The sequence below is a fragment of the Rutilus rutilus genome, assembly GCF_951802725.1.
Source record: "Rutilus rutilus genome assembly, chromosome: 2".
NCBI classification, from domain to species: Eukaryota; Metazoa; Chordata; class Actinopteri; order Cypriniformes; family Leuciscidae; genus Rutilus; species Rutilus rutilus.
Genome location: NC_140210.1, coordinates 8,085,662 through 8,112,631, shown reverse-complemented (window position 1 = coordinate 8,112,631; position 26,970 = coordinate 8,085,662). Strand labels below are relative to the sequence as shown.

Below are 26,970 nucleotides of genomic sequence, written 5' to 3'. Positions count from 1 at the left end.
GAATATGAGCGTGTCCGAGCTGCGTGCATACCTCTAATCCAGTTTCATCCTAGAGCCTCTTAAACCTTGAAGTGCTGCATTCATAGTGCAAAAGGGACCATCCAAAACATTGAGTGCAGCCACTACATTTGCATTGATTTATCAACTCCTCAGTGTATCTGGGACAGAGTTTTAATATCTCCTCAATTGTTTGTGTGATATATATTTAGAACGTGACATAACTGATTTATGTGAATTTTGGTGCTCGCTCTGTTTTGCATCAGTGGAGATGTATTGCTTTGTGACTCAGTTACATGCCATAGATTCAATTTTCTCAGTAGGTTCAGTTACAGTGAGGTACAGTTTGGATGAGACATTTACCTCATGTAAATTCAATTGCCTTTGGCCTCTTTTTTTTTTTTTTTTACTCTGCTCAAAGTATGGTGCTAATCCTTGGCGAATACCTCCTCCTTACCTGTTTATTTGTGTGTCACTGTTTGCTTAAGCTCAGTATTTTAAATCTGTCACAGCACCATGGTGGACAGATCAGCGTCTGTGTGTTTGCACAGCGTGTGAACCATGATATTCATAAGTCCCATTGTCGCCCGTTTATGTGTTTTTGTATTCTGAGATATCAAGCTGTCACAGCACAAGGATGCAGTCATTATTCTTAACTCAGTCAGCGACTCCAGTGTGACAGTGTGCAGCAATTTCTGTCTTTCTCCCCTCTCCTCTATTCAACGGTTCACTGTCTGCTCCTTATCCATGCCCTTCTCTCTTGCTCATTCCTGTTCCCTCTATAGACCTTTTTCACACTTCCAAGTTTGCAAAGCTGACGGCTTCAACAGTAGGGTAAAGAAACTTCTGCTTTATCAGCGGCAGTGAGAAACAGCCGTTTTCAATTGTTTTTCAGGGGTGACGAAACAAAGCAAAATAATTTCATGTTATACGACTGGATGAAAGCAGATATTTTATGGTTTACAGGAGTACATACAGTGGCCTCAAAAAGACACGCTTAAAAATGTATGAATATCATTGCATTAGATACAAAATATCAAAATACACTACCATTCAAGTTTGGGATTGGTATTTTTTTTTTAAAGTTTTTTATGAAAATCTCTTTTCTCTCTTATAAAATAAATTGTATACCTATTTGATATGTTTTAAAGTGTATTTTTATTAGTCCAATGGCAAAATTGAATTTTCAGCAACCATTTCTCCAGTCTTCAGGGTCACATGATCCTTCAGAAATCATTCAGATATGCTGATTTGGCGCTCAAGAAACATTTCTTATTGTTATCAATGTTGAAAACAGTTGTGCTGCTTTATATTTTTGTGGTAACTTTGTTGCATTTTTTAAAGATCCTTTGATAAATAAGAAGTAAAAAAAAAAAACAGCATATATTTGAATTAGAAACGTTTTAACATTATACATGATAAATGTTTTTACAGCCACTAATAAATGTAGCGCATCCTTGCAGAATAAAGGGTAATAAAACAAAATCTTATTGCCAGCAAACCTTTGAGCAGCAGTGTAAGGTCACACACACACACACACACACACACACACACACAGGTTTTTATGTGTGAAAACAGCGGTTCAAACAGTAGTTTTGAAAAAGGAAATGAAAAAAAAAATACTATAAACAAGAGCGCACATAGCACATTAAACAACATTAGATAAAGACAGTGGCATACAACAACAACAAAAAAAAAAATACATTTATGAGTAAAAATTGTTCTATATGTGCAATGTTATTGTTTACTGTGAGCAATGATGTTCCCATTGTTTTCATGCTCTTTTTATTCCATATACTTTCCATGGACATTAAAAAAAACATCAAATAAAGGGATCTTTCTAGTCCTAACCACATGAACGTGAATGTATAATGACCAAATGTTATACAACAGATGTGAGTTTGGTGTAGATTTATGCAGTGTAAATAATGGCGAAGATGGAAACATTATGTCTGCAACGACATTAGGTTTGAAATAAAACAGGAGAATAATGTGCTGCAACAGCTTCAGTGAAACATTAGTAGTAACATTAAAATTGTCTCTTTGTACTTGAGTTGGCTACATGAAATCCTCACACTGTGCAGCTCATAGTTTTTTTTTCACATTTCCTTGTTCTCCCAGTAACACTGTCTGAGAATCACCTCACTATTTACCACATCATGATACGTTGCACATTTCAAATGAAATAAAAGGCTTACAGAAAGACTTACCATGTCTTGTTAAGCTTAACGTGGAAATGTTGAGGTTTTCTTGTTAAGGCTCAGCTAAGGTAGTATAGTTGATATATCAGAACTGACAACTGTCGATTGGCAAAAATGCAGGTGGAAGTACAATTACCCAACTATCAGAGTCGGATGTGACAACTGATGGTTTGTATTTCCCTGCGTTTCTTTATCTAACTTTCCTTTTCTGTCTTCCCTCCTACTCATGTTTCCCTTTCTCCTTTTCTTTCCCACCACCTGTTCTTTCTGGCTCTCCCTCCCTCTGTCTTTCTCTCTCTTTCTTCCAGGATGCCAGTTCTTCGTTTTTCCAGTTTGGGGCCTCGCTCCAGCAGGAGGCGTTGTTGATGCTTGCTATAATGGAGGAGTACGACTGGCACATATTCTCAGTGGTCACCACCAAGTTCCCAGGTTTCCAAGAGTTCATAGCCACCGTACGTGTCACGGTGGACCACAGCTTCATTCGTTGGGACCTTCAGGGCGTAGTGACGCTGGACGGTGTTGGCGAACCTGAGGACCGAGCCCACGTGCAGCTTAAACGCATCCAGTCACCCGTCATCCTCCTCTACTGCTCCAAAGACGAAGCAGCGCTGGTTATGGACGAAGCCCGTTCGCTAGGGCTCACCGGGGCCGGCTTTGTGTGGATTGTGCCTAGTTTGACGACAGGAAATATCGAACATACCCCGGAAGCCTTTCCGACAGGGATGATTTCTGTGGCGTACGACGAATGGGATTATCCCCTGGAGAAGCGCGTGCAGGATGCTGTGGGAATTATCAGTTCTGCGGCCGCCGCCATGTTCAGAGAGGAAGGTCGAATACCCGACGGTACAGCTAGCTGCTACGGCCAATCTGAGAAGCCAGAGGTGCCGGCAAGTGCTCTGCGAAGGTAAGCTTATAGATGTTTGCATAATGAAATGGATGAACATGCACAAATGTAGAAGTAAACTAAAGGAAATGTCTTAAATGTACTATGCAATGGTAGTTATACTTCAGCATCGATGTTAACATGATACTGCATAATCTTGTTCAAACTCTGTAATCTCAACATACTTATTTAGACAATCTTTTGACTTGCCTTTCTGGACTACAACTTAGCCACCTATTACTTTGGGCAAGCAGTTCCTTTTACAAGCTTCTAACTCTGACTATCAGTACTGTTTCTTGTAATTCAATACAGCAAAGTGGCTAACATTGATTTTCAGGGTACATTATTCCACTCTGCAATAGGTGCACTTAGAAATGAGAATAGTACTTAAAGAAATGAGGAGTACTTTTGACAAAAGTGTCAAAATAATGTTCAGTATACGAGTGGTCTAGAAAAAACCTGTTTTTTGTACATAAGTAACCCTTTAATTGTAGCTGTCAAAACTCTCATTTTTTTCCAGAGCACTATTTTTTTTAACTTACATTGTGCACACTGGTCAGTCTGCAATATGGACGCATTTGGGAGTTTTGGGGGCAACAGAGAGGCTAATGCCATCAAATTGGTTGTTTTGAGAGACAAATATGGACAGGCGCACAGCAAGGGGTCAAGGTTTGGCTGTTTAACATGGTCCAGTTAGCCTCTGATTGACTCGTAAACAATTGTGTCCGGAACTGAGTGGCTGTAAGCAAAGATGGCAGAATTCAAATTGCGTATTTCCGAGAAGACCGACCAACTGGCATTGAGATGAATGCTAACGGACAGCTTTCTCCAGGCATTACAGACCTCCACGCACTACAAGACACAAACTCAGCACCCTTCGCAAGGCACAAATTCGTGCACATGGTAACCCACATTTAGTCCATTCTTGACAACATTTGCACAGAATGGGGAAAAAAAGAGCCAAACAATATGGATGAGACAGTGGTGGAGCAGACGTGGGCCACTTTGATGTTTTTTTTATTTTTTTGGCTTCGACTTCCCAGTGCCTTGCCCTCCTCTAGCGCTGTTTATCCTGGAAATCTTATCGGCTGTTGGTCATTGCTGCTCAGAGACGCACCAATGCACACATCTGACCGTTTGGCCAGATTTCAAAAAAATTTTCGACTATTCTGAGTCTGTCACAAATGTGCATGCTATGAGCATCTGTGACGATCTGGGGTTTAAAACATAATAGCAAGCAAGTCTTGTAGCCATACATAAAGGTCAATAAAAAGAAACAGCCAACAGCATTTATTTTAGTTCACTGATTTTGTGAAAGGTCCCGAGATCAGTTGTTCTCAAATAGACTCTATTTAAATGTTTTAAACCTTTTACGATATGATACACAAAAATATCAAACGATCGCAAATCAAATAGCCACGTTGCCATCTCTACGTGTCTCAGAAACCAGCTCTCTGTCAAGAGTGATATCAACTTAGATACCGAATCATTCACATTTTCTACGACTTGAAATGTCTATTTAATAGACATATCAAATAGTAGAAAATGTGTGTAATTCAGTATTTTAGTTACTCTTGTCAAGCTCTGATTTCTGTGAGATGCACAGAGACGGCAACACAGCTATTTGATTCACCACACACATTCACTCAACACACTTATTATTGCTTTTGTAATTCTATGTATATCTCACCTGTTATCCAGCAAACAAATATCTGTATCTATTATTCGGCAGAATTTGTTATTCTTTTTGAAACCATTATCCGTGCCTTTCTAAATAAGGTATTCGGTTTCGGTTACATCCTTACTTAAAAGTATTTAAATGTAAAAATTATTACTGAAATATGATAAAGATTATTAACAATATACTAAAATAATCTCTAACCTGAATTAAAATGCTAAAAAACACAAACTATCAATAACTAATAGATCAATAACTACTGTAATAACTAAAAATCGATTGTTTTTATTGAAGAACGTACAGCTGCTGCAATCATAAAATGAATCATGGTTCATTTAATGTAATATATCAATACTCTTAGTTACTGTTAATAAAAAGGTTTTGAAAACAAGCAACTTTTTCATAATTACAGCAAAAATATCTGAAATATTTTAGACTATATGGGGGACCGTTGTATATTGTGTTGGACAGCGAGTAGCATTGTGAACCACTGCTATAATCTAGTCAAAAAGTGGGTCACAAGACCATTTTGAGTGGGTCACGCAGTGTGTAGTTGAAGAAACAAAAACAACAACAACAAAAAAATTCTAAATATTTTTCTGATGAGAGATTTTTAATTTGAAAGAAATGCGCGAAAGCTTTTGACTCTATTGTGCTCGCGGCACACACTCTTCAGCTGCGCTTCAGCTGCATGCAACGTCGTAATTACGTTGTTAATCATGAAATGACCAAAAAAGTACCAATACATTATGTAACTGGTACGTCGTGTGTTAGCTGTGAAGGATTTGCATAAAGGTATGATGTTCATTCTATTCATCAGGATTAGTGTCCTTATGTTTTAGTAACAGTTCATGTTAGTATTGTGTATATACCATGGTAACTGTTTGTTTTCACTTTGTGTTATTTTTAGGGATGTAACGGTTCACAAAATTCACGGTTCGGTTCAATATGATGCACTTGTGTCACGGTTCGGTACGGTTCGGTACGTTTTCGATACAGCAAAAAGAAAGAAATGCCAGAGAAATGTATTTATGTTTAATTAAAACTAACATAATAACGTTTTTTTTTTTTTTTTTACTTTGAGCAATGATGGAGCTATAATTGACTCTTCTTAGGAGCATATAAAACAGATCCTTGGAAAAAATGAAATGTAGCCTAATATTGTAGTAGTTATAAACAGGTTTATTTTAGTTCAGATTAACATTTGAGGGCAGCAATTTTATTCATAATGTCAAAATAAAACCGACGTAATGTTACTTGAAAGCATTATAGCCTACTATTCCTGCCAAACTTCCATGGTTGCAGTTAGTGTTACTACAGTAAATCCATGGTAAATGTTGCAGATCTGTGGACACTGGATAGTTCATTCATGGCACAATGTTTCTTCCTGGTTTCCACGCGCTGTTTGATCCGTTAATAACGGAGAAATGTGAATGTTTCTCACTAGATCTCGCAGCAATGTTATTACTTAAGTGGCGAATTCAAATGATTTCTTTACTGGATCTCTTAGCGCTGTGTAGTAACAGTGTCGCTTGATCAAGATCGGCTCGCGCTGCACTGGTCCAAACTGTTAAACGGTCCGTCAACCACACAATAACGAGTAGCTCAGTTTCGTTCCGCTTACATTATGTTTGCCATTTGATGTTGGACAATGTTGTGGTCGCGCCAGCGTCTCTTACTTTATGAGCGCGCTTGCCACCCGCGACCCGCCTACATTTGAAATAACGCAATTTTGGTCGGCAGGAAAAATGGTCCAACCGTAGTTCGGTTTGAAAATGCGTACCGAACACCAAACCGAAAGCCTCGTACCGAACGGTTCAATACGAATACGTGTATCGTTACACCACTAGTTTTTTTCTATATTTTTGATGACTGTGGTTGCTCATACCAACTTAAAAACTAGTTAAGTAAAGTGGGATGGTACTTGTGTGTCAACCATTTTTGAGACATAAATTTGACTTAAAAATTTGAGTCGTGGCTTAATGACCATGGGAAAATATGGGTCCCATGGCCAAACCAGTGGAGAACCATTGGTCTAGATCTTGTGAAACTGTGCAACTTGCATAACATGAATGAATAAAATGACTTACAATGTTCCTGTGAATCCTTAAAAGTTTTAATGTTTGAAATTCAGTTTTTCAAGCCTTACATATTTTAACTCTTTCCCTGCCATTGATGAAAATTTCTATAATTTGTGAGACAAAATGCTGACTGACAACTTTTTTCAAAAATGCCGGTGGGGAAAGAGTTAAATGGTATAACAGATGTCTTAATTATAATTTTAAGAGGTCTTAAATTTGGGGATAGAAAAACAGGAATTGTCACATTTTAATATAATTATTAAACAAGGGTTTATAGTAACAGCACAGCTGCACGTTCTACATGCTTGTTGTTTCAGAGCAGTTTGAATTCAATAAGTAGTGCACATTTATGCAAAGTGATTGTTTATGATACATTTTTTATGAATTATGACAATGTTTACTTTATGGTGTTTATACTGTAATATGTTGAAGATAGTTGTAAGAGTGCATATTTAATCTTTGGGCCAGTCAGATACATTTCAAAATAAGAGTACTGGTGTATTTATCGATGGTCGATTAAGCAAGGTCATCATTATGGTGCATGCAACTCATGTGGAAAACACATGAGGAAAAATTATGCAAGCGTGCCGGAGTTGTAAGTGTATTAATGTCTTCAAGCCATGCAATGGATTAGGTAGGTTAGTCTTTTATTTCAAAACATAATAAACCCTCCAACCAAGGGATTTTACTGAACATAAGAACTACACAGTGAAAGTACATAGAATAAACAAGTAATAAGATCCTGGTTGATGATTGATTATCTTCCAGCGCTGTTTCAGCTGTGTGCTCATATTATATGGTGGTAAATCAAGACCTGTCAATCTGAGCAACAAACCAAACCAATCCAACCGCTCTTCAGTTGTAAAACATCGTCCGATTGGTCTCTACACATCGTCCCTACTCACCATACCTGAGATCCGGTTTCCATTGGTTGAACTTTTAAATGGCGTTGGAAAAAACTGCGGCATGATCACAATGCTGCGATCGGATCCCTGAAGTCCTATAGCTTTAGGCAAGCAACATGTCATGTTACTCCGTGATCTACGCATTGTTGTCTTGTGTTGTGTTTGGGCTTGTTCGAGACCACCTGCTCTAAATAAAGATACATGATCTACTAGTTTACTGTTTTACTAAGTTACAAACCAAAACTTGACACAAAAGCATCATCGTCGGCTGCGCTTTCTCATACAAATACAAATATGCTTGCATTCTGCTATTTGAGACATTTTCAGCAATACATGACACAAGTCTGTTATGTACTATGATTTTACAGATCACATTTTCATGTGAAGCAGTTTTTCATACTATGAAAATAGAGCACTTCTAATATGTCAGCAATTTTTAAGGGCACTTGTTAAGTGATGGTCATATTCCCTATATTCACTGTTAAGCCACGCTTAAGCTTTAAAATTACGCCTATTTTGTGTTGGTAAAGCAAGTGGTTAAGTGACATGATTACTTGGTAGCGGCCACACTTCGGAATTAAGAGGTTAAGGTTAACGATTAATCAATTCATTTAATTTAAACAATGAACGATTATGGGAATTGACATCCCTAGTTTGGACATACTGATTTTTTTTGTGCAGGTCGTAAGAAATATCTGTACTGCATGTACTGTTGCTTGAATTTCCTTATTTTTCTTGTCTTTTATGTCTGTAAATGTTTTTCTTTCTGGTTCTCAGCTTACTAAGCAGTGACAAACAAGGAGTTTTTTCAGGCAACACATTTTCTTGCTCCATTTGAGAGGTGCTGGATATTTAAGGAAGCACAAAGATTGCTATTTTGGATCCCATTTAATTCCTCCTGCCCAGTTCCTTTTATATCTCAATGATTGAATTGGTTTTCAGTTCCGTTCTGAGCTGCGAGGGCAACCTTGGGATGTCTACATTGGCTGTGAAGATGTCCGTATCGCACACGGTAGTCTGAAACAAAATCTACTGTTAGTTTAGATTGCGAAGGCACTTGCTGTTTTTTTTTTTTCAGAATGCACAGTTATCAGGAGTTGCCATGGGTTACCATCAGTAGCTGTTTGCAGCGTTGGTATCCGTCTGCTCCGAGTAGGTGTTCCTTTTGATCTCTCCCTCGTTGCTAAGGCTGTCTGTATCTGGGACACTGCAGACTCTTCAATGTGGGAGCATTTTGTATGACGCCACCATCTACAGAGCTAGAATTAACCTTCGAAATGCCTCCAAGAGAGATGGATAGATGTGTTGTGATACTTGCTATAGCCAAGTATACACATACAGTAATGTGAGCAGTGGTATTTTATATAACAGAATGATCATTAATTAAAGAGAATTAGACTTTGTGTTGTAATCGAAAACGCTGGTGTAATGTTCGGTAAGATGTCAGTGAAAGTTGGAAAATATAAAACAGTTGGCTCTCTATCTTAAGGCAATCATACGTATACATATACACATACAAACCTAAAATGCTGCATCTGAGTAGCAGGTGTAGTTCTGGCCCTTGTCCTTCTGTCTGCCCAGGGGCTAAACCCATTCCTGACTAAAGTACTGTATGTGTTGTCTTAATTAAGTCTGTTAATAATATCACACACACACACATACAGTATGTATAGCCTACATACAGCTGCCCTCTATGGCTGCAATTAGTCCCTATATTCGTATGTAGTTAGTATTGTAGAAATACACAGATATAAAACCTTTGGCCAATACAGATTTTTATGTTATGGCTGAAATTATATGTAAGTAATATCACACAAGCAAATAAGTGCTGCTGTTATATACAATTGTATAAAAATAGTATAAATTATATAAAAAGTTAGTTTCCGTTCTCGAATTTGGTTGGTCAAGCAGAGTTCCAACTTTTTATTGTTTGCATCACTTCACTTGTCTGTGTTTGCGCTTTCTAGACTTACAGTCTATGGGCCCTATTTTAACGATCTGAAACGCAAGTGTCAAAGCTCAAAGCGCAAGTAACTTTGTGGGCGGGTCTCGGCGCTGTTGCTATTTTCCCGGCGGGATAAATGACTCTTGCGCCGGGCGCAAATCTAAAAGGGGTTGGTCTGAAGTAGCTTCATTATTCATAGGTGTGGTTTGGGCGTAACGTGAAATAAACCAATCAGAGCATCATCTCACATTCCCTTTAAGAGCAGACGCACTTTTTTCCTTGGCGTATTGCTATTATAACGGCGGATTTGCCAGGCGCGCGTCAAGAGCGGTTCACAGCCGAGGAGACCAACGCTCTCGTCACGGCCGTAAAAGAGAGAGAAGTGACATTGGGGATGGAGAAACACACCCAAATTAGCTTCGGTTAAACAGGCATATAATAATGTGGGTAAATGTGTAAGCTAGATGTATGCTTTTATAATAAATTATTATATTTATAATAAATTGTCTATCTATCTATCTATCTATCTATCTATCTATCTATCTATCTATCTATCTATCGTTTGTAATAATATGATTTGCAAAAATGAAAACTGCTGCTTCTGTGTAGATTAGAGAATCACAGTGTATGAGCGTTGTGCACTCTATACGTTATGGTCAAGCATGCGCCCTTAAAATAGCATAATGAACAACGCGCAACGCGCCACTGACTTTAGACTAGGTTTTTTTCTGGCCAGTGGCGCAATTGTTTTATGGAACAGTAAAATAGCACCAGGGAACGTTTGCGCCGGAACACGCCTCCTTTTTTGCGCTGAACCGCCCAGGGAGCGCAAGTTCATTCCCTAGTTTAGCGACGTGCTTCTGTGGAGGGAAAAGCGCGCTTTGCGCGGGTGCAAAATAGGAATGAAACATGCGTCGGTGTACAAAGTCAATTGCGCTGGGTGCAAGATAGGGCCCTATGTGTTAGTGGGGTTTCAGTAACATAAGTGATTTGTTCAATTCTGGAATGAAACAAGTGAATGTCTTTAATGAGTGAATCATTCTTTTTCATTTATATTATTGTTAATATTGTTATTGGCCAAATTTTCCAATTTTTTTGTGATCGGTATTGGCAAAATATATTATTGGTCGACCTCTAACCATTATTATTTAATAATCTGAAGGTTCCTGTTTTTGTGAGGGCTTTGATTTTTGGATGTGATGAATTAGATTTAATTCAATTTAAGTTTTTGTGCAATAAAAGTTATAGCAATTTAGTCAACTTATATTTTAATAAATGATATTTAACTAGGGTTGGGTATCGTTTGAATTTTAATGATTTGGATTCATAATTTCGATTCCAACAAGGTAAAAAAAACGTAGATATCATTCACATTTATTCTAAGTCTTATTACAAAACATATAATTGTAGCTGAATACCACGAACAAAAATCAACAGGCTAAAGAACATTTACACAAGAAACTTTTGCCTATGGTTTAAAAATACCTTAGCAAAAACAACTAGCCTAACTAATAAAAATTAGAGACAAGTAAGTGTATTTCACAAATAAATACAACTGAACAAATATATGACTGAAATAAAGAGTGTTTTAAGAAACAGAAACTGTAATCAAATGTAAAAAAAAACAAAAAAACTTTATAAATAAAATATACATTACAAATATAGTTACAAAATGTATTCAGCCAAGAACAGCGAGTGAATTTTCTGTCTTTTGTGGTTTGATTAATGTTATTATAGAGACGGTAGCAGGAATATTAGGCTGCAGTCACTTTAAAGGGGTCATGAACTGAGAAATAAAATTTTCCTTGAGGTTTTGACATACAAGAGGTCATCTTATTATAAGAATATTATTTATTCGTATTTGGTACATTTCACTTGATTCTTTGGTAAATCAGTCCCCAAAGAGGCGCAGGCTTTCACGATATGGACTCGACAGTATTGGGCGTTTACACTAAGTCTCACAGCAGACACGCCCCTTCAAACAGAGCGTTCAAATCAGAAGCTTAAATCAGGGTAGGAAAAATGCTAAATTCGGACAATTTTTGAAGTAAAAATCATACTAACAATATAAGTGCACCCCAGGAAACATCATAAAACAATAAAACAATGCAGTTCATGACCCCTTTAAGAGCTGCACGGATCCAATATATTACACATGCGTTTTCTTTGTCAACTGTTTGCATTCACTTGAGACATAACCGACTGTGTTTACGAGGATATTTTGACATGTTTGTGTGTATTTGTCCGTTCAAGTGCAAAAAAGACTTGGAAGAGAACTCAGTATCGCATACTATACTGTATGAGAGTCTCATTGCGCTTGAATGGTTTAAAATCACATTCTGTGTGCGCGCTTTGGATGTGCATGCAGATTTTTGTATAGTTTTGCACATCCTTAGTCAACACGGTAATACGGTCTCTGTTAAATCATGCATCCCTAGTTATGATGGGTAAACTTTATTTAGTTGGAGAGTTCTGAAAGCTCTGTCTGTGTTTGTGTTTATCTCACTGTTTGTTGTGAGCCCAACCCAGACCTGCAGTGCCTGCTCAATCACAAACACAACAACTCCTTTCATAAGCACCTCCTGCAACATTATCACCTTTACACAGAAGACGCTGCCATGAGGCTGACAAGCACTTGAGTGATTTCACAGCCTAAGGCAAAAGTGTCTGCCTTTTGTTTTGCCAGAGTTGTGGCAACTTCTTTACTCCAAATTATTCACAGTCTGACACATTAACTAAATGGCATCGATTACCATCAGCTCATCTTGAGTACTGCTGTTGGGTTTTGTGGGGTTTCTTTCCCTCACTCAGGTTCAATTTAAGTCACACATATTGTATTTCTCACTGTACAGATTTGAAGTCGACTTCATCTGGGGGTATTTTCCACGTTTGATATACTTTTAAAACATTAAACACCTTAGCGGTAGCAGCGCTGTATTATGTGAACACCAATCTGTTTTTCATCAGACATTTTCCTCAGCGCTTGCTGTCCTTTGATTCTGGCCTTGTTTACTTGCTTCGCTTGTAGGCAAGGCAAGATCTCTGAAAATCGATTCTGAAGCATTATGTTGTAGCTTTCCCTCGTTGTTGACCTCATATTTATTATCTTTCGGCACACAAAACAACGTAATAACTGCTGGGCCAGTTCTTTGGTTGCATTGGATATGTCAGCCTGTGTATTATTACTGACAAACCTGTGTTCGCTTACATTGTCTGTGCTAGCGAAATGCCATTTAAAGGTCTCTGTTATTCAGTTAATAATTCATTATTTTTTGCTGAAAAATTATCATGAGTTTGGTAACACTTTCTATGAAGTCCATGCTTATAATGAATTATAGCCCCATTTGTATTTATTTATAAGTAAGTATTACTATTCTATAAATATATTTATAAAGACTCATTAAGACCTATACTGCATTATAAGAACAGTTATAGAACATTTATATAATTTTTTATAATTATAATTCATGCATTTGCTTTTTCAATGTGCATGCTCATAATCTATTATACTCTGATTTATAAATGATCTAATATAAAATCGTACCAGAGACACTTGTTTGCTGTACCAATTAGTTATCATTTGACTTTAATGGCTAATGTTTGCCTTAGACGTCATGAATGGTAATTTTGAATAGTTAAAATCTATATCTCCTCAGCCATATACATGGTATTGCTTATAGCAGTTTGGAATTTATACTTAAAAAAAAAGTATGTTTTTGCTAGTATGTAACATTAAAAAAAAAAAATTATTTTTATTTTTAACATTAATGATTTCTGTGTTTTTTCTTTTTATTATTTTATTACAGTAATTATTGTTCATTAGTTACATTTATAAATAAACAACTTAAGGCGAGACACGGCAGGCAAAAACATCGTTTTTTTTTTTACTGGTCAATTTTGAGATTTTTGGATATTTGTCTTCAATAACATGTCTTCTTTCAGACTGTGGTGAAAAAAAGTCCAAAATACACATTTAGGTCTTCATTTTACTACACTTTGTCTGTTTGCGTCTGTAGATTTCGCATAAATTCAACAAAAGTTGTCGTTGTAAATCATCCCGCCGATCCGCGATCTCTTCTCTGCTCTCTGTCATCACATGCACCGCTGGAAAGCTCTCTCTCTTCACTGTACAATGCTGTCGGATCCAAATATGGTAATTTCCTTTTTATCAGCAACCAATCGTGAAAGTAAAAGGGCTGAATGCGCAATCTCATTGGCTGATGATAAATCTTTAAAGCCTGTTTTCTCAAAATGACTTTTCTCTCATACTCCAAGTCCGAAATCTCCACTTCAGTAGCACCTATATACACCAAACTTTCCAGTCTTGTACCTAGTTATATTATGAAGACATTTACAGAGGGATTTGTAAATATATTATTCCTAGCCTGATTTATTTAACATTTTATTCCAAAAAACATGGCGAAAATATATTTTTTTAAGTCTATTGACAGTATATTTTGATTTACAGGAGAACAAAAGTAGATATCCATAAATCCCTCTGTAATTTTTTTCCCATCTAATATGTGAACACAATGAAAAAATAATTTTTAACCTGGCTTTATCCAATACTCAGATTTCGTTTTTTAAAATATATACAAATTAGCGCATATTTAATTGGATATTGCCTAATTTGCATATTTAACCCCTTAACGCCCACTGTCGCAAATTTGCAACAAACCCCTTCCATTCAGACTGCAGGCGAGATAGCGTGTGTTTTCCCCCAATGCCTGTTTGTGCACATTCGATACATACCTAGGAACATTTTGCACGCACTGGTTTCTCGTAGGAGCGGTCGGAGTGGAAACTACATCCGGTTCACCGAAGCTAATATTTTGGTTTGCAAAATCCGCATATCAAGGGCGCAAATGTGGAGAAATTGCCCAAAATGAAAAAAAGTTGTGCTAAGATAAAAATATGTACTAGCTTATTGATTGCTTCTATAGCTATGTTATTCATATAGACTTCATGTGACGAATATTTTTTACGTACTTTGTAGATTTCTGTTTGTAGCAAATTTGCGACATTGGTCCATAACGGCTGGATTTGGCTAATGGCTACATATTATAATAATGCTATATTTAGATGGTTTCAGCCCAAAATTATTATTTTTTTATTATTTTTTTTTTTTTTACAAAAAATAGCATGTTAGGATACAACACTATAAGAATATATAATGTATGCACTGGAGAAACAAGGAAAGAGTTAAACAGAGTGTAACATGGAATGTATAAAAACTACTGTCAATGTTAGGGAGTAGGAGAGTGTTTTGTTTCTTGCTGTTGTCAAGATTCATTAATTTGTCAATTAAAGTTTATAAGTTCTAACAACTTTGTGCCATGAATAAAATCTACATACCTGAGATGGGAAAATGTGTTTTATTAATGTTACCATTTTGTAAAAAACATTACCCTAAATGCCCGTTGTTGCAAATTTGCAACATACCAAAAATTCTATTTATTTGGTGTGCAAAAGTGAAATTGATAATCTCAACATTATTTACCATCCACTTAAATGCAAAAACACACATAATTTTTTTATATATATACAGCTATATAAATTCAGGCGTTAAGGGGTTAAACATTAAATTACAGAAAACTTGAAATACATTTTTTCTCATCTTAAGGTAGGTAATCAACTGGGAAAGTTTCATGGTGATATCTGCTAGTTCAATTTTTTTTACCCTATTCACCTGTAGTGTCTCGCCTTAAAATGTATAATGAGCACATCTTCATGATTTCTTAACATTTGCTTTAGGGAAATTGCAGCCTCTGTTTTCACTGTACTTAAAGCTATCAATGATGCATTTATAGAGGTTAGGTACTGTATTATAAACACAACACGGCTATTAATAACAATATATTCACTTATTTGACAGAAATAAATCTGAAATACTAAAAAGTCATTGTAACTATAATATAATAACATTATAACAATGCAGGCTGCATCTTTATAAATACATTCCCACAAGACTGACTAATTAATACTTATAAATCAGTGTATAGGCTAATGGATTATGAAAAAGCACATTGAAAAAGTAATGTTAAAACACATGACTTAAGTAATTATAAAAATAATATAAATGTAACTATACCTGTTGATGAAATTAGTCTTTATCAATATATTTATAGAATAGTAATACTTATAAATAAGTATAAATGGAGCTATAGTTCATTATTCATGGTTTTCATAGAAAGTGTTACCATGAGTTTTAGCACATGTGGTTGCTAGGGTATTTATGGTTGTTTCTAGGTTTTAATTCCCAGTTTGTGATTGGTCTGTCAGGATTATTACATAAATGCCTGATCACAGCTATTTGTGATAACCGTGCTTTAAATTTAAAAGGCTTAACATGCAGTGTGAACATAAAGTGCTGCAGTGTTACTTAATTCATATAATTGCACATCTTTTTTTATGTTATCATCCAAAGTCAATGACACACCACTGCAGAGATAAACCACTTGCTCTTTTTCTAAGGGAATGAAGAATTTGTTGCAAAACTATCATGAAGAACACTAAGAAATTCAAAGGTCTTCTTTCATGTGAAATAAAGGCTTATGGGTTTTATTGAACTGCCTTAATATGATGTATGAAAGAAATGAGCACAGAAATGTATTACTAATGCATAATAAAAAATAAATATTACTATAATATTACAGTATAACAGTTTGGCTGGTTTCCAAAAAACAACATTGTGGACATAATATATTTGTAACTCATGCAAATATATTTAATTTTATCCTAAATATTTATTGTAAATATATTTTAGTTTATACATCTGTATGATATTTGTATTACAAAGCCTTAAAGTCCCCCTGTAGTCAATAATTTTATCCCTTAAAACTCATCTTTGATCACCAAAATGACATATTTAAAGTTTTTTTTCTGTGAATTTTTTTTTTTCATACCTTAAAATAGCTTGAATGCAACTCTACACCCTTACTTCATTTAGTATACGCGGACCATGAATATGCTAATTGTCCCCGCCTCCACTCCACTCCAACTCAGATTCACTATTTATTGGTCATTCTGAGGTCACTCAGGCTCCCACATGCTCCAAATTCACGCAAAATAGTCTTGTTTGTTTGTGCTGTTTTGTGCCGGTAAAAAAAAAGAATTTGTGCTGCTTCGTTTTTTTTAATATTAGACACTGAATTATAGACGATGACGTCACCAGCCCCCGACCTGCTCCACATTCACCCAAAAAAGGCTAGTCTTCTATGAATTTGACCCTACTGTAATGTTACCAATTCATCAATATCTGATCAATATGCTTTATAAAATAGAAATGGGAGATGGTCATACATCACATGAGTCACTTTATTGAACATTACAGTTATGAAGAAATAAAGAGCGGTCACATTTTTCGGTATGAATTTGACCCGTCATATTCTGTAATCTCAGAGTAATAGGCCTATGCATTTGTAAGGAAAAGCTGTACGATCTCCAACATTATTGGGTAATTATAGTTAATAGTAATAAAAATAAAGATAAGCGTATGTGTATCAGACAATGAGAATGTTTTATATCATTAACACAGTCCGGCATCAGACAACAACAGCGCAGCATAATGTTGACACCAAACGGGTGATTAGGCAGAAAATGATCCCAGACGTTCCAACATCGTACTGGTTCTATCACCTGCAGATGCGTAATAATCTTCAGAAACACTACCATTTCTCTGTTCATGCTCCACTTCATCTGCCAGTGAATTTAACGCTCGTATTAGCTCTGCCGCCGCTGTGTTTCATTCCAACACCTCAAAACACGTAACACACAGCCTATGTTTACCTGTTGCCGAGCCCCGCCTTCACGCAGTGATTGACAGGGCGGGAGGTGGCGGAGAATGCATTTTCAATTTGCACATTGAATTTTGCAACATTCATTGCTGGACATTTAATGAAAATGCAGTCGTGCAAGTCTCTTAAATGTGAGTGTAAATACAATTAAGGAAAATTTTGCTACAGTTTTTGCTTGAACATTTTAGACATATCTTATCATTTCTGTAATACATTTTCATTTTAATTTTGCAACTTATAAAGCATTAAAATATGTATTCAATTTACATATTAAAACTAGTGTATGAAATGGCAAATGTAAATTATATCATTGATTTTTCATTTTTATTTTGCACCAACGTTGCACTAATGGAAAATGTAAATTTAAATACAGAAATGCGTTGCAGAAATGTACATATTGCATTGTCATTTTGCATATTACATTTCAAATTGAATATTGCTACCCAAATGCTTCCATAAGAAACATCATGGATTTCAAACCGCAGTTTTGAGACAGTCTTTTTTTCACTGCAGTTTTAAGGAGAAAATATCCAGCAATGGTGTTGACTTATGAATTTGCACATGGTTTGTCTTAAAGCACACTAAAAACACCACATAGACATATAAACAACATTAAAAACTTGATTTTCACCACAGGGGGACTTTAATGTATTGCAGTCTATTGCAATAATTTGTCACGATTAGCACAGCACTAACAAAGACCTGACCAGAGAAAGCTTAATTGTAATTGCGTCTCCATGTGGAACTATCATCACCTAATATGCATTTACTACCTCTAATCTCAGACTAACATTTCACTGTTAATTGAGATCATAGAGGCTCTGTGTACAGAAAGCCATTTGAAATGACATTTTATAAACCACTAACTGTCAGTGACATAATTAGTCATAAGCTTTCGATAATTTTCAGAAGACTATGGAAAATAAAGGTCACCCTGTGTAGAGTCTATTACATTACCCCGTCTCTCTATTTCTTAATCAGTGAGATGAGATGCACAGAATGATTCGTTTATTAAAGGGAATACTATGTGACAGCTATGACAAAAATCCATTTTCAATTTGTGCCGTGGACATCTCTAATATAAGAATAAGACACACTTACAAACAAACACGCACAACATAAGCTGTATTTGAGTAGCAGGTGTAGCGCTGACCCTGTTCTTTTCATTTCTGCCTGAAGCTAAACCTCATTTCCTAGTTATTTTCCTGTTTCTTAATTAAATTCCGAAGAGAGTGTGTATGTTTGTGCCATCTGAGTAGTGCACAGCTGAGCTAATCTTTATTTTGCGTTACATGGAGAAGACAGAGATATAGTACTGAGCTTCTGTTGTTCAGTGGAGTGTATGTGATTGAAAAGGGCTGTGCGAAAGTATTCAGACCCTTCAAGGATTAGTTCACCCAAAAATGTACATTCTGTCATTATTTACTCACCCTCATGTCGAGCAATGTGACACAGATGGAGATATTTTGAATAACGGGATTGCTTGCTCGTTTCCATGCCTTTACAGTGAATGGGGACTGAAGCGTTCAAGCTTCAAAGGATGCAAAAGTACTGTTCATGTATTATTGTAGTAGTCCATAAAACTGGTATTCCAAGTTTTCTGAAGCCATATGTGTAATGATAATCTTCCCCTCCTGTGAACTGTTGAGTCAGACTAGTTTTGTGAACTGGATCAGCAATTAATTGAAAAGATGCTGATTGTTTTTCCAGGAGATTTAGGGCAGATGTCAAGATGTTCATTTCATTTTATTTTCCCACTGAAGAAAGAAAATTATACAGGTTTGGAGCAACATGAAGGTGAAGTAAATAACAGAAAATAAACACCGAAACATTAAATTAATGAGTATAATCAATGTGTCATTATTCTTTATACAAACTAAAATATACTTTATGCGTATGCAGTGTCCAATAAGTTGGAGATGCTGCAAATTGACATATTATATGGTTGCCAATTTAGTACAATTAATCATGTAAAAAAACAAACAATGCATTAAGAAAGGAATCACATTTAATCATGTCCCATGACCCGTACGCTACACACATCTTTAAATTATCCAGAGATTATATCATCCAGTGTTATTTTAGTATTATGCATTGTAGTATTTATTTATGTTTTGAATAAGCTTTTATATTTGATATTTTCAGTGTTCATTTTAATTTGTTTTAGTAATTTTATGTGCTTTTGTATATTTCTGTTTAGCTTCAAATTATTTTTATTTCACTTTTAGTTTGTTGTTTTAGCACTTCATCTTATGTGAATAAGTAAGATGACAAGGCAACATTTCTAATTTTATGTTTTAAAAATTTTCATCTAACATTTATATTTGATTTTATTCCAGTTGCCAAAAACATTTTTAATAGTTTTAGTTAATAAATTGCAGTTTGTTTGAGTTAAAGTTAAACGTTTAAAAGTCAAAACTAATTTCATGGATGAGGATGTAAACATGTACAACTGGATTATACCTGTGAGTCATTATAACCTTTCCTAGATAAACAAAATTGTCACGGTTACGGTATAATTATTCAGCTTGTTAATCGAAAGGACAGCTGTGAAAATGAAGACTAAAGAGCATTCTAAATATGTCAGAAATAATGTTAGACAAATGCTTTAGGAAAAGGTTAGAAAACAATGTCCAAGTCTTTGGATGTCCCAGCGGTGTTTGTTCAATTATGAAGAAGTGAAAACTATCACAAACCCACCCCAGACACCATCTAGAAAAGGTCATTCCTCAAAACTCTGCACAAACAAGCAGATATGTGAGAGAGGCCAGTGATCGCTTTGAAAGAGTTACAGAGTTCAGCAGTTGAGAACAAAGTAAACGATGGAATGGGCAGTCAAGCATTATCCTAGCGCCATATGGGAGGATGATGTTGCAAAAGAAACCAATTTGTCAGATTGTAGAATGTCTTTTTTTTTTAAGGTAATGTTTTAATTAGTGTCTGAACGTTTTAGGAAAAAAATAATTAAATGAATAGTTCACCCAAACATGAAAATTCTGTCATGTTGTTCCAAACTTGTGCAACCTTCTTTCTTCTGTCAAACCCGAAAGGTGAATTTTTAAAGAATATTAAGGCTGGTTCTGTTGAGCCCCTGCAAAGTCCCTTTCAGGGCAGGTCTGTGCACTCGGTGGGTGTATTTGCAACACCTCTAGACAGCCATTTTGGGCATCCAAGACCAAGTCATATCTACTTGAATGGGGGAATCCTGAAATCTCAAAAACTGCTTGCCGAATTCACAATTAAATAACATATTTAAAATTAGCGACAACATTTTACATGAACTGACCCGTAAATGTAGCCTGGATGCCAGCCGAACTTAGCCCCGCCCACAACATTTGAGGTTGGGAAGTTCGGTCTGGACTTGATCCGTTGTGGAGCAACTATGCTCGAACCAGAGCTGTTCGGACCAATCAAAATGTCAGGGCGGGCTTTATACGATGATGGACAGATGATCAACAGTAACGTAATCATCCACGCCACCAAAGAGCGCTTGGGTTGAATTCGTTTACAGCAAAGATGACTGCCGCTGGAGAATTGAGATGTGTAGATTCCGCCATTGCGTCTGTTATAGAAGATATCGACAGCGCATTCATTTTGAAAGAGGAACAGAGAACCGCGATCAAGGCATTTGTCGATCGGAAAGATGAATGAAGAACATACGTCACTTACTCCTTTGCTTTGATTGGTTGTAGGTCTATCCAATTGATTGCAGAGGCATTTTCTTTCCTGGTTTGGTTGAAACACGCCCCATAATCACAGCCCAATAGAGCAGTATCAGACTCTGGAGCAGATCTGAGTATGACGACGTCAGGCTACCGTAAATGTTGTTTCTTATGCTTAAAGGCTACGTTCACACTGTCGTTTTTTGGCATTGACAACCACATTTACTTACAGGTGTGAGTCTGAAAATGTCCTGTTCAACAGCAGCTTGCAGTAGCGTCTGTATGCAACAGGAGTGAAGCCCATATTCTCTTAGCGGTAACATAGCGACAGTGACCAAAGTAAAATTAAAGATGGTGACATCCGTAAAACTGAAAAGTCTTATCACTTCTGACACGACAAGGGTCTATTCAAGACGCGAGTTCATCTGTCAAATTTGTATTAACTGACTGCAGCTTTTATATCTTGGAGGAAAGGGGAGCATTTGAGTCGCACATAGAACACAAATCTGACTGGAGCAGCTCCGGTGGAGAACAGTGACTGGATCTAAAACCTTCAGATGACATATACAGCTCATATCTCCGTCGCTGTAAGTTACCGAAACCACACATGAAACCCTGCAACACATGGTAGACACGCGCCTGTACAGTGCAGAGCGGCTCACTCGGACTGTATGATGTAACACAACTGGTTGTCCAGTCTGGTTGTGTTCACACCGCGCGGATTTTCAGATGAGAGATGCGATGACTTTACCAATTAGCGATTGGCTCTTATATTTATACGGTGGGACTTATTACGCCATATTGCAAGTTGCATTTTCTCCCATTCATAAGTAATGTAAGTGCATCTTCTTTGTGTATATAAAGTCTTTGACTCCTGTCAAGAAGCTTTCTGAAAGTGAATAACTTGGTGTTAATTTGTTACTTGTACAGTACAAAGCTATCGTTTTGGCTACAGAATGGATGAAAAAGAAATGCTGAAAAATATAGGGTAACACTGTTTCTTCAACAAAAAAGCCATTGTTGATCCCAAAAAATAATCAAAAACATCAGAGAGGTTTAAGAACATGAAGTCGAATGTCCTACAATGTCATGAATCTTATTTTTCAAACGGCATCCTATTAACCTGAACAACCTGGAGTAAATCTGCCAGAATTAAATTAAAGGGCAAATTAACACCTGCAGAGTGTGTGAAGCTCTTACAAACACACCCCAGAAAGTGTTTGTCTTTGGAGAAAAGGGTGTTTCTACAAGATAATAAATTGTGGAGATTGAATAAAATAAAAATGTATTGTTGTTGTTGTGTGTGTGTGCGTGCGTGCGTGCGTGTTTAAGAATACTTGTACATTAATTTCACATTAAAATACTTTAATTGTAATGCTTTGAAAGATAGCATAGGAAAAAAATGCATCAGTGCATAATTTGTCCATTTAAAATGAATTAGTTGGGAGTCTAAATGCATATGTAGGACATTGTTCATGTGCTTGCTCACTGAATTTGGGGTTTTGGCTACAAAAACATGGAACTGGGATAGATCAGTTTGTCTAAGTAATTTAAGATCACAAAAGTAATTTAATGTCTTTGTAAAATAGATAAGACACCAAATTGCATTCAATCAGATGTGATTTATATTGCTTACCTTTGAGCTTTTCACTTATATTTCATTAAATGACTTGCATGCCCCTAAACACTTTGGTCTGAACGCAATGTGACAAGTAAACCTTAAAGCATTTAATACCCTTGTTGAGTTTAAACTGTTTGCGGTTTCTGTGTCTATGTGTGTTGCAGATATATGATGGGAGTCAATCTAGGGGGTAAAGATCATTCATTCATGGAAGATGGCTACCAAGTCAATCCCAAACTGGTTGTCATTGTACTGAACACGCAGAGGGAATGGGAGAAGGTAAGATAAAGAGCCTTTAATCTTTATATCCCTCCCGAATCTTCATTTTCTTCTGTTAGCTTTGCCTTTAAGGGGATTCAGGAACCATAAGTAATCAATATTCTGTTTACTAGCTCAAAGCCTTTCTGTGACTGTGACTGAAAATGCACTGGGCTTTGCTATTAGTGAAAAAGAACATTTCATTTGTACTTCCCAGTTCACAGCCTGGGGTTTTCTCATGCACATGACTTAAAACATTGTTTACTTAGTCATAAACAGTCAAAATAGCCCTTATTAACGCAATGGTTTCATTACTGATTTATTGTGAAATTATTCCCAGCATTAAATTGGAGAAGAGTGCACATGTGTCTCCATCCAATTCGATTGTGCTGCTTATTGCCCTTTTTCGTTTTTCTCTCTATTTTGGCTATTAGCATATATTATTTGCTTGTTTTTTGTACAGTAATCTATTCTCTGTCTTTGCTCTCTTTCTCTAATTAGCTTTACATGTTCTCCTATTCTATCTCGGTGCTTCACACACTCGTTTTCGTAATCGTTTGCTCACTCATGCGTTCTTTTAATGAGTTGTTATTTCTCTGAGGTGTGTGTTGGATGCTGTGTGTTTTGACAGTGCCCTGCAGTGTGTGTGAAGACACACACACTCACATTAAAACCCTGCAGTGATTGTGTGAAAAGTGTGACACTAATCATTTCTCACTGCAGCGGGGCTAGAACAGGGTGTGAGCCGATCGTGTTATCGGAGCTTATAGACGAGCACACGTACATGACGGCACACACGACCATTGCGCAAAGACTACAGAGCACACACATGGGGTAAACTTGATACATTATGTTGTTACATGGGTTAGCTGACATGACATTTCAAGCAGTAACAGCGGTTAGGTGTGCTATCTAAAACTACTTTAAACAGCATTTTTCTGTTGTAATCAGTACGCATGCAGTTTTTAAGGCACAGTATGTAATTTTTGCCGCTAGAGGGCACATATTCAAAACAATAACAAAGGCGTAGCTTGATGACGCTGTGAAGGAGCGTGGAATGATGGGAGTTGTCGTCTTCACCTCCACTACTGATGGAAATCAATCCGCTGGGACTCACAAATCATGTTCATGGATGAGGTAATGAAATGAAGTTTTACAACCGTTAAGTTTGATCACATGATTTTTCTTTCATTCTAATTAATTAGCTGCAAGTAACGTAATGTTTAATGCTAAATTACTACTCTACATGTCACATTATTTGTCGAATTAAATGGTGGGGTAACGCAGCGCAATTTTACGCATTCAAAACAGTCATACTAAAGGTACATTTGAACGTACCCACAGCATTTTCCTTACTATTTATGTATAACACATACTGTAGGCTATTTAATTACACTGCCATAGACTTGTTCACTTATTAGACTTGTTAAAGTCCCCTTGTAGTCAATAATTTTTATCCCTTAAGACTCGTGTTTGATCACTAAAATGACATTTAAACACTGTAAAAAATTTCTAACCCTCCCAAATCAAAAATTTCAAGTGACCGATAACATCTACATTTTTCAATTGGCCCAAGTGAAATTCTGTAAATTATAAAATTAAATTTACAGATTTTCACTTGGGCCAATTGAAATTTACAGAATTTCACTTGGGCCAATTGAAAAATTTTGATGTTATCGGTCACTTGAAATTTTTGATTTGGGAGGGTTAGAAATTTTTTACAGTGAAAGTTTTTTTCCTTGAAAAAATGTCTTCATGCCTTAAAATAGCTTGAATGTAACTCTACACCCTTGCCTCATTTAGTATGAGCTTCTATGAATATGCAAATATTCGTTCCCACTCACACCAGCTCAGAGATCCACTCGTTGATGATCACACGTTGACCTGATTGTTTACGAGGTAGTTTGTGACGTATACAAATACAATGGTGTTGATTTATGAATTTGCTCACGGTTTGTCTTAAAGCATATTAAAACACCACATAGACATATAAACAACATTTAAAAGCTTGATTTTCACCACTGGGGGACTTTAAACAGTGTTAATTACCTAAGCACAAACCAAGTGCAATAATACTGTATGTCTAGTTACATCAGTATAAATTTATTACTAATCTTACTAATATTACTTACTAATACTAATATTACTAAACTAATCAGATTATCTGTACTTGATTATTAATTGGCCAATAAATATATACATGTTACTTGCAGTCAATTAAGAAACCAAGACTTTCAAACAATTAGACTAACCTTGTTAAGGTTTATAACAAATCCAAACAGTGGCTCAATTATCTAATAAAACTAAGCGGCAACCTCCCTGTCTCTCTCTTGAAACCAACACGGAAGTGACTTAAACTACAATTCATCGACTGGCCGCATGAGGCTGGTTGCAGAAGGGAGTCAAACCTGTATCTCCCCCATGTTAAAATGGCAAACTTTACAGCAGAAAAAAAAATGTTTACAGCCTGGTGCAAAAAGTGCTTTTGGTCTATATAGTTAATTTTGCCCTTCATGACAACTGTGAGGGGGGTGAATTTTTTTATAACTCATCCGTTCAAATTATATTAAGCCTTAAAGATCTGCATAATTAAGGGCGTGGCCACTTGAGTGACAGGGGGATTGCCGCTGCTGTCACTACTAGCCGTTTGTCTGCTGTCTGTTAGCGTCACGTTACTACCTCAGCTAATTCCAGCTGCTGAACTTGGCATCTCTGCCATGTTTGTGCTTTTTTCGGGATTATTTCATACAATTTAATACATGCATTATATCTTCGCCCACGCCTTTGGATTCCGTCGTTGTTGAGTATCGAGAGATTCAGCGCTGTTTTTCAGTTGTTTTCCTCTGTGAACATGCACTCATGGATGTCTGACAATTTCGTTGCTTTTTGGAGTTTTCAGATTTAAAAACGTCTATAGATGTAGAGGCTACACTCGCTCTGCGGTACCATTGCTCTCACGGAACAGATAGACTATATATGCTTATGTAATATTTTAGTTTTAAATAAAAAGTACCGTCTGATGAAATCCTGCAGGTGTCAGTGCTTTCTCCGTTCATGCAATAAATGCACATCCTTGAATGAGCGCGGATTTCTAGCGCATTTACTTGAACTTCTTAGGTAATATCTATAGTTTATGGAAGCTTGTTGCCGCCACAAAATAAAACATTTTAAAAGATAATTGCGACTTTTTATCTCACAATTGCGAGTTTACATCTCGCAATTCTGACTTTATTTCTCAGAATTACGAGATATAAAGTCAGAATTGCGTGAAATAAAGTCGCAATTGCGTGTTATAAAGTCAGAATTGCGAGATATAAAGTCAGAATTGCGTGAAATAAAGTCAGAATTGCGTGTTATAAAGTCAGAATTGCGAGATATAAAGTTAGAATTGCGTGTTATAAAGTCAGAATTCTGACTTTTTTTCTCGCAATTGCGACTTTATATCACGCAATTCTGACTTTATAACACGCAATTCTAACTTTATATCTTGCAATTCTGACTTTATAACACGCAATTGCGAGTTTATATCTCGCAATTCTGACATCTTTTCTCAGAATTGTGAGATATAAACTCACAATTGTGAGATATAGGCCCGGTTTCACAGACAGGGCTTAGACTAAGCCAGGATTAGACCATAGATCAATTAGGACATTTAAGTAATTTTTATAAACATGCTTAGAAAAAAACATTACCGATGTGCATCTTAAAACTAAAAAGGCACTGATATATTTTTAAGATCAGTCAGTGCAAGTTTATTTCAGTGGAAACAGCTCAGACTTACATTTTAGTCTAGGACTAGTCTTAAGCCCTGTCTGTGAAACCAGGGGATAAAGTCCAGTTCTAAGGGGAAAAAAGGCGGACTTTTTTTTTTTTTTTTTTTTTACCTCAGAGTAGTTTATCTCTCCGTACTACGCTGACTTTATAACACGCAATTGCGACTTTA

General features: G+C 36.3%; 1 protein-coding gene across 1 annotated transcript in view; it reads left to right on the top strand.

Annotated features, from left to right (window-relative positions):
• Positions 1-26,970, top strand: part of grin2ab (glutamate receptor, ionotropic, N-methyl D-aspartate 2A, b) — a 101,356-nt gene that overhangs the window by 62,482 nt on the left and 11,904 nt on the right. Inside the window, exons 4-5 of the mRNA XM_084403010.1 lie at positions 2,507-3,102; positions 22,934-23,048. Of these exons, the coding sequence (XP_084259136.1) occupies positions 2,507-3,102; positions 22,934-23,048 (711 nt within the window). The remainder of the gene's footprint in view (positions 1-2,506; positions 3,103-22,933; positions 23,049-26,970) is intronic.